This window comes from Rhinoraja longicauda, chromosome 28, assembly GCF_053455715.1.
Source record: "Rhinoraja longicauda isolate Sanriku21f chromosome 28, sRhiLon1.1, whole genome shotgun sequence".
Lineage (NCBI taxonomy): Eukaryota > Metazoa > Chordata > Chondrichthyes > Rajiformes > Arhynchobatidae > Rhinoraja > Rhinoraja longicauda.
This window is the reverse complement of record NC_135980.1, coordinates 28,903,406-28,918,579: the sequence shown is the minus strand read 5'-3', so window position 1 is coordinate 28,918,579 and position 15,174 is coordinate 28,903,406. Positions and strand designations below refer to the sequence as shown.

The 15,174-nt window shown below is 47.6% G+C and overlaps 1 protein-coding gene across 1 annotated transcript in view; it reads right to left on the bottom strand.

The window, feature by feature from the left end:
- Positions 1-251: 251 nt before the first annotated feature.
- The window catches only part of kank3 (KN motif and ankyrin repeat domains 3), a 58,252-nt gene continuing 43,329 nt past the window's right edge, over positions 252-15,174 (bottom strand). Inside the window, exons 8-13 of the mRNA XM_078423895.1 lie at positions 11,017-11,104; positions 7,479-7,698; positions 5,803-5,945; positions 4,764-4,964; positions 2,218-2,313; positions 252-480 (exon numbers count right to left, since the gene is read on the bottom strand). Coding sequence (XP_078280021.1) covers positions 469-480; positions 2,218-2,313; positions 4,764-4,964; positions 5,803-5,945; positions 7,479-7,698; positions 11,017-11,104 — 760 coding nt within the window. The 3' untranslated portion in view covers positions 252-468. The remainder of the gene's footprint in view (positions 481-2,217; positions 2,314-4,763; positions 4,965-5,802; positions 5,946-7,478; positions 7,699-11,016; positions 11,105-15,174) is intronic.

Sequence of the window (15,174 nt, the reverse complement as noted above, 5' to 3'; positions counted from 1 at the left end):
TCAGGATTGAACCCGGGCCTCGAGTTGTAAGGCAGTTCCCCTAGCAGTTTTTTAAACGAGGAAAAAAAGTCATAGAACTTAACAAAGATGCTTTTTGAAAGAGGAAAAAAATGTCTTGGAACTGTGCAAAGATGCTGCCTCAGCTAAATGTTTCCAGCATTCATTTGAACCTTGGCATAATGCTGGATCTCTAGATGATTTTTAACAATTATACATTAGGTAGGAATAAGAAAGTCACTATACAGCAGGCAAAAAGTTTCAATCTTTAATGTAAAATGCAATTTTTGCTTTGCATACAATAAAATGTATTTCTTAAATGCTAGCAATATCACAATGATAAATGTTGCTTTAATCAACCTATCAAGAGAATCAACCATATAAAAGAACTATGGACAAATACTGTAGGACAAGAATGATGACAATATCCCCTGATCTTTAAGGTAGGTAGCTCCTGTCACTGGAACCTGTCTATGGCACAACCTGAAACCAAAAGGAATGAATGAATAAGTTTATGGGCCAAGTATGTGCACATACAAGGAATGTGTCTTGGTGTTTCGCTCGCAAGTAACAACACGAACATACGGTAAACAATTAAGAATAAAGCATAAAACAATTGAAACATTAAGAATACAACATTACAGTTTAAACATGTGAGTGAAATAAACCAGAGCAAAATAAGACGACAGACTTGGTTGTTGAGTAGAGCTACTACTCACGGGGAAAAAAGCTGTTTTTTACTGTCTGGCTGTGGCTGCTTTGACAGTCCGGAGTTGCCTTCCAGAGGGAAGTGCTTATCTGGAATCTAGATAAAAATACAGGCTATGACTGGGTCTCGGCCTGAAACGTCGCCCATTCCTTCTTTCCTGAAATGCTGCCTGTCCCGCTGAGTTTATCCAGCATTTTGTGTCTATCTTCAGGCTGTGACTCAATTTACATCAGAGACCAGTTTTTTGAGTAATGTTGGATTGTCACACAACGAAGCTCTTGAGAAATTTCATTTGTGCCAAACCTTAATATCCCAAAGCACTCAACCGCTAGTGAATTATGTAGGAAAGAAAATGCTGGAATAACTCAGCAGAACAGGCAGAATCTCTGGAGAGAAGGAATGGGTGTCGTTTCAGGTTGAGACCCTTCTTCAGTTAATGAATGACTAATCTTCAGTGCTAATGAATTACTTTACTTTAGCGATACAGCACCAAAACAGGCCCTTCGGCCCACCGAGTCCATGCTGACCAGTGATTACTCCATATGCAAACACTGCCCTACACACCAGGGCAGTTTACAATTTTTTACCAAAGCCAATTAACCTGCAAACCTGTACATCCTTGGAATATGGTAGATCAATTGGCTTTGGTACATTTGTTAGTTATATAAGACCATGAGGCTGCATTTGGTAGTGTAAGAAAATAACTGCAGATGCTGGTACAAATCGAAGGTATTTATTCACAAAATGCTGGAGTAACTCAGCGGGTCAAGCAGCATCTCGGGAGAGAAGGAATGGGTGACGTTTCAGGTCGAGACCCTTCTTCAGTCTGAAGAAGGGTCTCGACCCGAAACGTCACCCATTCTCTCCTGAGATGCTGCCTGACCTGCTGAGTTACTCCAGCATTTTGTGAATAAATGAGGCTGCATTTGGATCACTGTTTTCAGTTTTGGCCACACTGATAGGAACGATTTCATTGAGCTGAAAAGAGTGCAGAGATGTTTTATGAGGATGTTGCCAGGACTTGAGGGCCTGAGCTATATGGAGTGGTTGAGCAGGCTAAGACTTTATTGCTTGGAGTGCAGGAGGATGAAGGGTGATCATGGGGGTAATAGATTCATTCATCCTATCCTTTACCCAAAGTAGGGGAATGAAGGAGCAGAGGTCACACGCTTACGCTGAAAGTCAAGAAACCCGTAGGGCAACTTTTAAACTGCAAAACAGGGTGGTGGGTATATGGAATGAGCTGCTGGAGTAGGTAGTAGAGGCAGGTATTGAAAGACGGACAGGTAGATGCATAGAAAAGATTAGAGGGATATGGGTCAAACATGGGTAAAAGGGACTAGCTTAGATGGGGCATCTTTGTTGAGAAGGGTCTGTTTTGTGTTCTGTGACAGTGGCTCAGGTGTAGGGGATGGGGGAATGTAATATAATGCTCAATTAGGTATTTAAGGAGTCCGAAAAAAGATGGCCCTTTGTGTATTCTGTAAAAATATCAAATTAAGTGTTCCGACCTGTGATGATGACTCCAGATTCTTGCGTACAGTGAGCAAGGCGGCAATGTCTTTGTTGTCGGCTTCTAACGCGATGGTCAATGCATTACTGCCGTCCTGTGAACAAAACACCTGTAGTTACCACTGTTCATCGGAACAGAAAATACAACCACAAACGTTGGGAATATACAGCCAGTTTTGTCAGTAACTTGGAAATGATTTCAATTAGGAAACAGGGTGTGTAAGAAAATAGCTGCAGATGCTGGTACAAATTGAAGGTATTTATTCACAAAATGCTGCTCTACTATAAACCCACTGACTCGCACAGCTATCTGGACTACACTTCTTCCCACCCTGTCTCCTGCAAAATGTCTATCCCCTCCTCCCAATTCCTCCGTCTACGTCGCATCTGCACCCGGGATGAGGTGTTTCACACTGGGGCATTAGGTTGGTTCAGTCTGCCTTAACCAACCTGATCTCCCGGTGGCTGAGCACTTCAACTCCCCTTCCCACTCCCAGTCTGACCTTTCTGTCATGGGCCTCCTCCAGTGCCATAGTGAGGCCCACCGGAAATTGGAGGAACAGCACCTCATATTTCGCTTGGGCAGCTTGCAGCCCAGCGGTATGAACATTGACTTCTCCAACTTTAGATAGTTCCTCTGTCCCTCCCCCTTCCCAGTTCTCCCTCTATCTTCCTGTCTCCACCAATATCCTTCCTAATATCCAATATCCGTCCCGCCCCCCTGACATCAGTCTGAAGAAGGGTCTCGGCCTGAAACGTCACCCATTCCTTCTCTCCTGAGATGCTGCCTGACCTGCTGAGTTACTCCAGCATTTTGTGAATAAATACCTTCAATTAGGAAACAAATAATTAGGAACACTGACAACGTTATCCCTTATAACAAGGGGAATTGAATACACAATACATATTCTTCTGTCTTGGGGAAGACTGACTCCCTTCCCCAATCTGCACAGCCCCAATCCTTTCTACTCGTCACTTTAATTCCATGTACCTTGTGTTTTATCACTGTTGGCAGATCAATTTCCCTCCTGGGATGAATAAAGTTCTATCATATTGAAAATAGATTATGCAGGAAGGAACTGCAGATGCTGGTTTACACTGAAGATAGACACAAAATGTAACTGAGCGGGACAAGCACCATCTCAATGGGCGACGTTTCGGCTGGAGACCCTTCTTCAGACTGAGTCAGGGGAGAGGGAGATACATAGATAAGGAAGTGTTAGATGTGAAAACGAGACAAAGGGGATGGGGATTAAGGAACATGGAGAATACATCATCGTTAGCTCGGGAATGTAAACAAGGACAGTCAGACTGCTTGGAGAACTGGGAAAGGGGGAGGGATGGAGAGCAACGTGCTGTTCCTCCAATTGGCGCTGGGCCTCACTCTGACAGTGGAGGAGGCCCAGGTCAGTATGGGAGGGGGAGTTAAAGTGTTGAGCAACTGAGTTCATTGATTTGGTAATGATAATCGTATTTCACCAGTTACTGTTAATATAATTGAAACACATGACAGATCCCCTGTGTGTGGAATTATGTGTAAACAAAGCCAGTCTATTCAGCTACGTACAGTGCACACTGATGAATATTATAAAGGGAAGATGCATGCGCATTTAGCAGCCCAACATGAGCTGCAGTGCCACAGAGAGCCTGCTGATGGCCACACTGTTCCACCATTTCCCACCAAGGTAATTAGCCACAAGTAAGTGTGGAGGTAGGAACTGCAGACGCTGGTTTACACCGAAGGAAAACACTAAATGCTGGAGTAACTCAGCGGGACAGGCAGCATCTCCGGAGAGAATGGGTGACGTTTCAGGTTGAGATGTCGATCTGAAGAAGGGTCTCAATAGACAATAGGTGCAGGAGGAGGCTATTCGGCCCTTCGAGCCAACACCGCCATTCAATGTGATCATGGCTGATCATTCTCAATCAGTACCCCGTTCCTGCCTTCTCCCCATACCCCCTGACTCCGCTATCCTTAAGAGCTCTATCTAGCTCTCTCTTGAATGCGTTCAGAGAATCGGCCTCCGCTGCCTTCTGAGGCAGTGAATTCCACAGATTTACAACTCTGACTGAAAAGGTTTTTCCTCATCTCGACCCGAAACGTCACCCATTCCTTCTAACCTATTTCTACTCCCTAGCGTTTGAGGCCCTCTGAGGGGGCGTTGTGAACTGTTTATGTATGTGCTGTCGTGTTTGTGTGCCATTGTATGTTCGTTCTTAGTACCTGAACTGACGTACAGCACTTTGGTCAACGTGGGTTGTTTTTAAATGTGCTATACAAATAAACTTGACTTGACTTGAAGACAATTGACCGACACGTCTTTGGAGTGTGGGGGACAACCAAAGATCTCGGAGAAAACCCACGCAGGTACAAGCTCCGTACAGACCCTGGATCGAACCCGGGTGTCCGGTGCTGTGAGCCAGCCACCCTGCTGCCCAGCCTTTCTGCGTACTTGTTAGCACGCAACAAAAGCTTTTCACTGTATCTCGGTGCACGGACACGACGATAATACACAAAACTCAAATATGACTAGATTAAACGTACATTATCGGTCAGGGAGACGTTACACTCTGGCTGGCCCAGGAGGACTTTGACGATCTCCCCACGCCCGTGCTCACAGGCACACATCAGCGCAGTGGAGCCCTCTTTGTCCGGGCAGTTCACGTCAGCTCCACAGGCCAGCAAGGCTCTCACCATCTCAATGCGCCCGTGGCTTACGGCCAGCATCAGGGCCGTCTGACCTGCCTGGCGGTGGGGTGGGGTGGGGGGGGGGGAGGGGGGGGAGAGAAAGAAAAACACTTTAAACATTTGAGTTAAGTGCTCCCTGTCCTTTCTGGGAGCTACATTGAACCCGTTAAACAGAGAGAGCTGGATTCAACCGCACAGTTTTGCCACATAATTTATTTTTTCTCATGGAGTCAGCAATATGAGTTGCGGGATTGGTTTTGCAGAGATGAGATTGTTTTCCGGGTCGTGTCTCCGGTCGCTCTGCGGCCTAACATCTTGGAGCTGGAGGCCTTGTCCCGGGACTGACTTTGAGTCCCACCGCGGGGCGTGGACTTGCCATCTGAGCGTGCGATTCCTTGCTTGGGATCGACGCTCCAACTGCAGCCTGTGGAGTTGAACATCGAGGAGCTCGCAGTCTCGGGTTGAGACTGAAGTCGGGAAGCTCCAAGCTGCACAAAGTTGGACAAGCCCTGACCCGGGGTAGATCGCCCAGCGCGGGGGGAGCTGAGACTCCCCCCCCCCCCCCCCCAATGCAGGGGCTTGATCGCCCCGACGAGGAAGGCCGCGGGAGTCAAGATCGTCCGGTCAACGGAAGGTTAGAGGCCCCCGACCGCTGGAGGACAAAGAAGGGAGAGACGAAACTTTTTTTCGCCTTCCATCACAGTGAGGAATGTGGAGGAGTCGCTGTGGTGGATGTTCATGTTAAAATGTATTTTGTGAGTCCTGTTGCTTTTTATTGTTATGACTGTATGGCAAATGAAGTTCCTCGTACGTTGCAAAACATACATGGCTCATAAAGTGTGATTGTGATTGGTATTGTGATTGGGATAATGTGGGTGAATGTCCTGGTGTTCACCTGGCTGGCCTTGGCATTCACGTTTCCCAAACTGAACAACTGCCTGACGATGATCATCTGTGCCTCGGTGTCCATGGCTGCCAGGGCAGCCAGCATGATGGCTGTGTAACCGGCCTTGTTCTGCCAGTCAACGTTACACACACCTGGAACATACAAGAGAGGTACAGACAGTAACATCCGCCTCCATCTGTGGCGGCCAGTTTAGGATAGAAACATAGAAAATAGGTGCAGGAAGAGGCTATTTGGCCCTTTGAGCCAGCACCGCCATTCATTGTGATCATGGCTGATCATCCACAATCAGTAACCTGTGCCTGCCTTCTCCCCATATCCCTTGATTCCGCTAGTACCTAGAGCTCTATCTAACTCTCTTTTAAATTCATCCAGTGAATCAGCCTCCACTGCCTACTGTGGCAAATTCCACAAATTCACAACTCTCTGGGTGAAAAAGTTTTTTCTCGCCTCAGTTTTAAAAGGCCTCCCCTATATTCTTAGACTGTGGCCCCTGGTTCTGGACTCCCCCAACATTGGGAACATTTTTCCTGCATCTAGCTTGTCCAGTCCTTTCATAATTTTATACGTCTCTATAGGATCCCCTCTCATCCTTCTAAACTCCAGTGAATACAAGCCCAGTCTTTCCAATCTTTCCTCATATGACAGTCCCGCCATCCCGGGGATTAACCTTGTGAACCTGTGCTGCACTGTCAATGGCAAGGACGTCCTTCCTCAAATTAGGAGACCAAAACTGCACACAATACTCCAGATGTGGTCTCAGCAGGGCCCAACAACTGCAGAAGGACCTCTTTACTCCCAGTGGAACTGCAGACGCTGGTTTACACTGAAGTTTCACACAAAATGCCTGGAGTAAAACTCAGTGGGTCAGGCAACATCTCTGGATGGAAGGAACGGGTGATGTTTTGTGTCGAGTCCCTTCTACAGAAGTTCGACTCGAAATGTCACCCATTCCCTCTCTCCAGAGATGCTGCCTGTCCCCCTGAGTTATTCCAGCATTATGTTGTGTCGGTCTTTAGTTTAGGAAGGAACTGCAGATGCTGGTTTACATTGAAGAGAGGTACAAAGTGCTGGAGTAACTCAGCGGGACAGGCAGCATCTCCAGCGACAATAGGTGACGTTACGGGTCGAGACCCTTCTTCAGAATGAAGACTGTTTCCGTGCTGTAACGCTAAAGTAAACTAAACTTAAACTAAACTCAAACTAAAGGAACTAAACTAATCTGAACTAAAACTGAACCAAAACGAAACTAAAGTAAACATATCGGGTCAGGACCAGAGTCATTGTTCCACGGTGTGCTCCCCTGCCACCAGTGACCGACGTGCCCTCACTACCTCCCTCCCTCTCTCTCCCTCCCTCTTCCCTCCCTCCCTCTCTCCCCTCCCTCCCTCTCTCCCCTCCCCCTCTCCCCATCCCTCCCTCCCCCCTCTGTCCCTTCCTCCCCTCCCTTCCCTCTCTCCCCTCCCCCTCTCTCCCCATCCCTCCCTCCCCCCTCCGTCCCTTCCTCCCCCTTCCCTCTCTCCCTCCCCATCCCTCCCTCCCCCCTCTGTCCCTTCCTCCCTTCCCTCTCTCTCCCCCTCCTTCCCTCCCTCTCAGCCCTCCCACCCTCTCTCCCTCTCCCCATCCCTCCCTCCCCCCTCCGTCCCTTCCTCCCCTCCCTCTCTCACCTGTGTCCAGCAGAAGCCTGACGATGTGGAAGTTGGAGTGGGAGACACAGTAGTGAAGGGCAGTGTTGCCGTTGGCATCAGACAGGTTGACCACGTGCGTCAGGATTGCCGGCGACATCTCGGCAAAGCCCATCAGGTAGTCGGCGACGACCTGGACCGAGGCCGACTTCTGGCTGGAGACTCGGAACCACTCCTGTTGGATGGCGTTCAGACTGGACATCTGCAAGCACACAACCACAGTGAGAGGCCTGGAGAGAGTGGACGTGTAGAGGATGTTTCCACTAGTGGCAGAGTCTAGGACCAGAGGGCACAGCCTCAGAATTAAAGGACGTTCCTTTAGGAATGAGATGCGGAGGAATTTCTTTAGCCAGAGGGTGGTGAATCTGTGGATTTCTTTGCCACAGAAGGCTGTGGAGGCCAAGTCAGTCGATATATTTAAGGCAGAGATAGATAGACTCTTGTTTAGTACAGAGGTCAGAAAACATTTCTTCACACAGAGAGTGGTGAGTCTGTGGAATTCTCTGCCACAGAAGGTAGTTGAGGCCAGTTCATTGACTATATTTAAGAGGGAGTTAGATGTGGGCCTTGTGGCTAAAGGGATCAGGGGGTGTGGAGAGAAGGCAGGTACGGGGTACTGAGCTGGATGATCAGCCATGATCATATTGAATGGCGGTGCAGGCTCGAAGGGCCGAATGGCCTACTCCTGCACCTATTGTCTATTGTCTATTGATTGTTGGCTCTGTGCAAAACCTCCTAAATCTATGAAATGTCCCTTTAAACAGCCCATTTAAAATATGAACACGTACATACATCTCACCCATGAACACATATTGGACATAAAATCCCTAGATTCTCATGTTGAATCAGACACAAGAGCTCTTTAGCCCCTCTGAACCACCTCTGAACAAAGGTCACGTACAACAATACAACACTCTTTAGAACTACACTGAAATGTCAGCTTGTCCTCTTTGTGCTGAGTGGGAAATGTAGCCACAACCTTCCAACTGTGTGCCAGCGTCTTATCTCCACCTGCCCAGTTTAGTTTATTGTCACGTTGCGGACGCCAGTAGGATTAACAAGCTCATCAGGAAGGCTGGCTCTGTCCTGGGGGTGGAGTTGGATTCACGGGGGGTGGTCGTGGAGGGGAGGATGCTCCTCAAACTGTGGAGTATCTTGGACAATACAGCTCACCCCCTCCATGACACACTGGTCAACCTGAGGAGCACCTTCAGCGACAGACTGGTCCCACCGAGATGCAGCACAGAACGCCACAGGAATGATACAGCATCGAAACAGACCGTTCGAGCAAACGTGCCCCATCTACACTAGTCCCACTTGCCTGCGTTTGGCCTATATCCCTCGAAACCCCTTTCCATCCAGTTCAGTTTCGTTTATTGTCACGTGTACCGAGGTACAGTGATAAGCTTTTGTTGTGTGCCAACCAGTCAGCAGAAAGACCTGGAACCAGTCTAAATGTTTCTTGAAGGTTGCGATAGTCCCAGCCTCAACTACCTCCTCTGGCAGCTCGTTCCATACACCCACCACCCTGTGTGTGAAATGTTAAACCTCAGGTTCCTATTAAATCCCATCGCTGTTGCCACTGAGGCTCCTTCGACTCAAGCAGGCCTCGCTGCCTGGCTTCTCTGCAGTCCCCTGGGGGGCCTGTGGGGCTGTTCGGGCCTACCAGTCTGCGTTCCGGCCGTCAGCGCCGCGGTTGTTCAGCAGGTGGATCGGCCCCGCGAGGCCCCAAAAAGAACATCCTTTAATTCTAAGGCTGTGACCTCTGGTCCTAGACTCTCCCACTAGTGGAAATATCCTCTCCACTTCCACTCTATCCACGCCTTTCATTATTCTGTACGTTTCATTGAGGTCCCCCTCATTTTTCTAAACTCCAGCGAGTACAGGCCCAGTGCCGACAAACGCTCATCTTAAGTTAACCTAATCAATCCTGGGATCATTCTTGTAAACCTCCTCTGGACCCTCTCCAGAGCCAGCACATCCTTCTTCAGATATGGTGCCCAAAATTGCTCACAATATTGTTGACTTAAGGATAAATACTGGGCAAGACCTCAGGTAGAATTCCACTGCGCTTTGAAGTATAGCCACTAACAGTTTTTACATCTACTAGAAGGAACAAGAAAGGGTTTATTTTAACAACTGAACTGAACAAACACATTTACAACAGTGCAACACTCCTTTAGAACTACACTGAAATGTCAGCTTGTCCTCACGGAAAATGTAACCACAACTTCTGACTGTGTTTATGTCTACATAGCCATAGAAACATAGAAAATAGGTGCAGGAGTTGCCAGCACCGCCATTCAATATGATCATGGCTGATCATCCAAAATCAATACTCTGTTCCTGCTTTTCCCCCCAGATCCCTTGATTCCTTTAGCCCTAATAGTTAAATCTAACTCTCTCTTGAAAACCAGAATGCCAGGGTCTTTCCTACACCTGTTCAGTTTAGTTTATTGTCACATGTACCGAGGTACAGTGAAAAGCTTTTGTTGCGCGCTAACCAGTCAGCGGAAAGACAATACATGATTACAATCAATCAGTTTACAGTGTACAGATACATGTCAAGTCATGTATACATGTATCAAGTCAAGATACATGATAAGGGAATGACGTTTTGTGCAAGGTAAAGCCAGCAAAGTCCGATCAAGGGGCACCAAAGACAACCATAGAGTGGAAACAGGCCCTTCAGCCCAACTTGCCCACACTGGCCAACATGTCCCAGCTGCACTAGTCCCACCTGCCCGCATTTGGCCCATATCCCTCCAAACCTGTCCTATCCATGTACCTGTCCAAATGTTTCTTAAACATTGCAATGGTACCTGTCTCAACTACCTCCTCTGGCAGCTTGTTCCATACACCCATCATCACCCTTTATGTGAAAAAGTTACCCCTCAGATTCCTATTAAATCTTTTCCCCTTCACCTTAAACCTATGTCCTCTGGTCCTTGATTCTCCCAACTCTGGGCAAGAGACTCTGTGCATCTACCCGATCTATTCCTCTCATGATTTTATACACCTCTATAAGATCACCCCTCATCCTCCTGCGTTCCAAGGAATAGAGTCCCAACCTACTCAACTTCTCCCTGGAGCTCATACCCTCTAGTCCCGGCAACATCCTCGTAAATCTTTCAAGATTGACAATCACATGCAACCCTGCAGCAGAGGAGGAAACTTACCACTAGGGTTGCCAATTTCCTCACTCACAAATAAGGGACAAAGGGTGACGCCACTGTCCTGCACCCCACGTGACCGCACCCAGCCAGCGGCCACGTGCTCCCGTTCCACCAATGGCGGCCGCCCGGGCCTGGAGGCGGGTTGCTACGCAACCTCCGTTAGGCGACGCCCGGGCCTGCACTGTCCGGGCCTGCACTGTCCGGGCCTGCACTGTCCGGGCCTGCACTGTCTATGCCTGCACTGTCCGGGCCTGCACTGTCTATGCCTGCACTGCCGGGCCTGCACTGTCTGGGCCTACATCGCTGTCCGAGCCTAATACGGGGCAGTTGGCGACCCTACTTACCACGTCCTTGCTCTTCATGGGGCTCGGATCATTGAAATGGTTTTTCAGGATCAGACAGACTTCACGCATCTTTGAACTCAACTCAAATCTGCCAAAAACAAACAGCACAGGACGTGGGATGAAGAACAGTGTTGAGAAATCTTCATTACACGAATGAATGGAACAACACTTTATTATCACATGTAACACGTCACAGTGAAATTCTTTCTTTTGCATACCATACACAAAGTATACAGAGAGTCGCCACGTCAAAGTTCCAAAGTGTTCACAATGGTCCCTCTTCACTCTCGGCAGACACCCCCACCCCGGGTCTCTCGAAGCGGGAACACGCACACCTCCAGGCTCAGGGACAGTGTCTTCCCAGCTGTTATCAAGCAACTGAACCATCCTACCACAACCAGAGAGCAGTGCTGAACTACCATCTACCTCTTGGGTGACCCTCGGACTATACCTTGATCGGACCTTTGCTGGGTTTACCTTGCACTAAACATTATTCCCTTATCATGTATCTATACACTGTAAATGGCTCGATTGTCATCATGTATTGTAATCAGAGAGGAAGTTGATTGAACTTTATTACCTTCCATCACAGTGAGGAATGTGGAATCCGCTGCGGTGAATGTTTATGTTAAATTTTATTTTATGTGGCTGTGTGTCTTGTTGCTTTTTACTTAGTATGGCTGTATAATAAGTTATATAATATGTATAATATAATATATATATAATAATATAACATTAGATGTAATAATATTTAATATTTAATAATATTTAATTATATATAATAATATATAATATAATATGTATAAATGTATAATATGGCTGTATAATAATCAGTCTGAAGAAGGGTCTCGATCCGAAACGTCACCCATTCCTTCTCTCCAGAGATGCTGCCTGACCCGCTGAGTTACTCCAGCATTTTGTGAAATAAATACCTAGTATGGCTGTATGGTAACTCAAATTTCATTGTGCCTTAATTGGTACATCTGACAATTAAATTGAATCTTGACTGGTTAGCTTTTCACTGTACCTTGGTGCAGGTAAACTAAGCTGGCCTGAAATGAACCGTTGTGGGCAGCCTGAGGCGGGGCCCAAGCAAGGCACAGTGCAAGCTTTTGCCACGACCTAATGAAGCTTTGAAACCTCTGGTGTTATAAGCAGAGAGCTAATGTGAGAAACGTGTAGGAAGGAACTGCAGATGCTGGTTTACACCAAAGATAGACACAAAATGCTGGAGTAACTCAGCGGGTCAGGCAGCATCTCTGGAGAGAAGGAATGGGTGATGTTTCGGGTCGAGGCCCTCCTTTCTGAAGAAACGTCTCCTTGTGTGTACACAAACAAGGAGACGTTTCTTCAGAAGGAAGTTGTATGTATACATGGCTAATAAAATGGATTCAATTCAATTTTGTGTCCATCTGAAGTGAGAAAGCTTTGCTAACTCATCACAAGAAGTCCTTGGCTACCCTTCTCTTCCCAGCTGGGCGTGTTTTGGATGGCAAACCATGGAAAGGTTTGGGAGAGGCTGATGAAGATGTTTACTGGAATAGTCGTAGTGTCATAGAGCGTGGAAACAGGCCCTTCGGCCCAACTTGCCCACACCGGCCAATGATGTCCCAGCTACACGAGTCCCACCCGCCTGCGTTTGGTCCACATCCCTCCAAACCTGTCCTATCCATGTTGGTCAGTCATTGACAGTTTCTGTTAAAACGGGCATTATTCTCCTCGGAACCGAGAAGGTTAGGGTGGGAGCTGACAAAGAATTATCACATCAGTGAAACGTTTGACAGAGTAAATCAGGAGAAACTGCTTCCTGAGGTAGAAGAATCGATTAACAAAACGGACGACACAAATTCATGAAACACTGCTTTAGACAACCGGCTAATATGATCTAGAAAACATAGATACATAGAAAATAGGTGCAGGGGGAGGCCATTCGGCCCTTCGGCCCTTCGAGCCATTCATTGTGATCATGGCTGATCATCCACAATCAGTAACCCGTGCCTGCCTTCTCCCCATATCCCTTGATTCCACTAGCCCCTCGAGCTCTATCTAACTCTCTTTTAAATTCATCCAGTGAAAAGGCTTCCACTGCCTTCTGTGGCAGCGAATTCCACAAATTCACAACTCTCTTCTTCTCACCTCGGTTTTAATGCATTGCCAGAAAGAGTGAGAAGCTCAGATTTAAAAACCCAGAATTGAATAAATATTCGGAGGAAGACTTGCAGGTCCTGAGAAAAGGAACAGGGCAGTGGGATTGCATCAGAGGTGGCGCAGCGGTAGAGTTGCCGCCTCACAGCGCCAGAGACCCGGTTTGATCCTGACTACGGGTGTTGTCTGTATGGAGTTTGTACGTTCTCCCTGTGACTGCGTGGGTTTTCTCCGGGTGCTCCAGTTTCCTCCCACACTCAAAGACGTGCAGGTTTGTAGGTTAATTGGCTTCGGTGTGTGTAGGATAGTGCTAGTGTACGGGGTGACCGCTGGTTGGTGCGGAGTTAGTGGGCCGAAGGGCCTGTTTCCGTGCTTTGTCCCTAGGCGGGTACGGTTGAATGGTTTCCTGTACCGTATCGTACCAGGATTCTAAGAAATTGTCGTCAAAACACATGGGTTTTAATTGTATCCAATTTTATCCCAAATTCTGATCTTGGAGAAAACCCACGCAGATCACGGGGAGAACGTACAAACACGGTACAGACAGCACCCGTAGTCGGGATCGAACCCGGGTCTCCGGCGCAGTGCCACCACGACCGTCCATATCTTCGAGTACTCGCTTGAAGCTGATCTGAAATACAGCAGTGGATTCCAACAAGATTGGGAATTTTGCATTTGAACAAGATTGGGAATTTTGCAATTGAACAAGATTGGGAATTTTGCATTTGAACAAGATTGGGAATTTTGCATTGGCCAACAGGACTAGCAAGTAAGTCCTTGATCTCAGGAAGGAAACGGGGCATTGGAGACATTCAGGAAACACGTTCCCGAAACCAGGAAACAATGAGGCGCAGAGATAAGAAAGATTCCACCTCACAGACAAGCCAGGCGCCAATAAATGATTCATTTAACAAAACTAAACTGTGGGCCAGTAATGTTCTTACAAGACAGATTAAATCAGCATGCGAAAAAACCATAAACACAAGAAAAGAAAGCAAAACAATTTTTTTTTTGAAGTTCCAAGAATGTAGATCAGTTCGGTTCCAAATGCAGGGGGGGAAAGGTTATTGATGTTTCCACAATTCAGTAACATCTTCTCAGTCTGGTCTCCTGCCAAACAGGACAGTGGTGCTCAAATCCGCGGGCTTTTTGGAGGGCTGTTTTCCGATCAAGTTCAGTTTAGTTTAGGAAGGAAGGAACTGCAGATGCTGGATTACATTTGTGAGAATGCTCTTTATTGACTACAGCTCGGTGTTCAACACTATTATTCCCTCAAAACTCGTCCCCAAGCTCCTTGATCTTGGACTGGAGACCTCCATCTACGGATGGATATTTGATTTCCTGACGGGCAGGCCCCAGGTGGTGAGAATTGGCAGCCACACCTCTTCCTCACTGATCCTCAACACAGGCACGCCACAGGGCTGTGTGCTCAGTCCTCTCCTGTACTCCCTGTTCGTGCACGACTGTACTGTTAAGCACAGCTCAAACAGCATCCTACAGTTTGCTGACGACACAACCATCTTGGGCCTCATCACAGGCAACAATGAGACGGCCTACAGAGAGGAGGTAAAGGCACTAAACAGCTGGTGCCAGGAACATAACCTCTCTCTCAATGTCAGCAAAACTAAAGAGATGATGGTGGACTAAAGGAGACAGCGGGGGAGTGGACACCTCCCCATCCACATCGGTGATGCTGAGGTTGAAAGGGTCAGCAGCTTTAAGTTCCTCGGTGTGCACATCACTGAGGACCTTTCCTGGACACTGCACACGGACACAATAACAAAGAAGGCCCACCAGCGGCTCTTTTTCCTGAGGAGACTGAGGAAGTTTGGCATGAACGCCGGCATCCTCACAAACTTCTACAGATGCACCATCGAGAGCCTGCTGACGGGCTGCATTACAGTCTGGTATGGGAACTGTTCTGCCCACAGCCACAAATCACTACAGAGAGTTAGTGGTGAAGACGGCACAGCACATCACTGGCAACTGTCTCCCGGCCATTCAGGACATGTT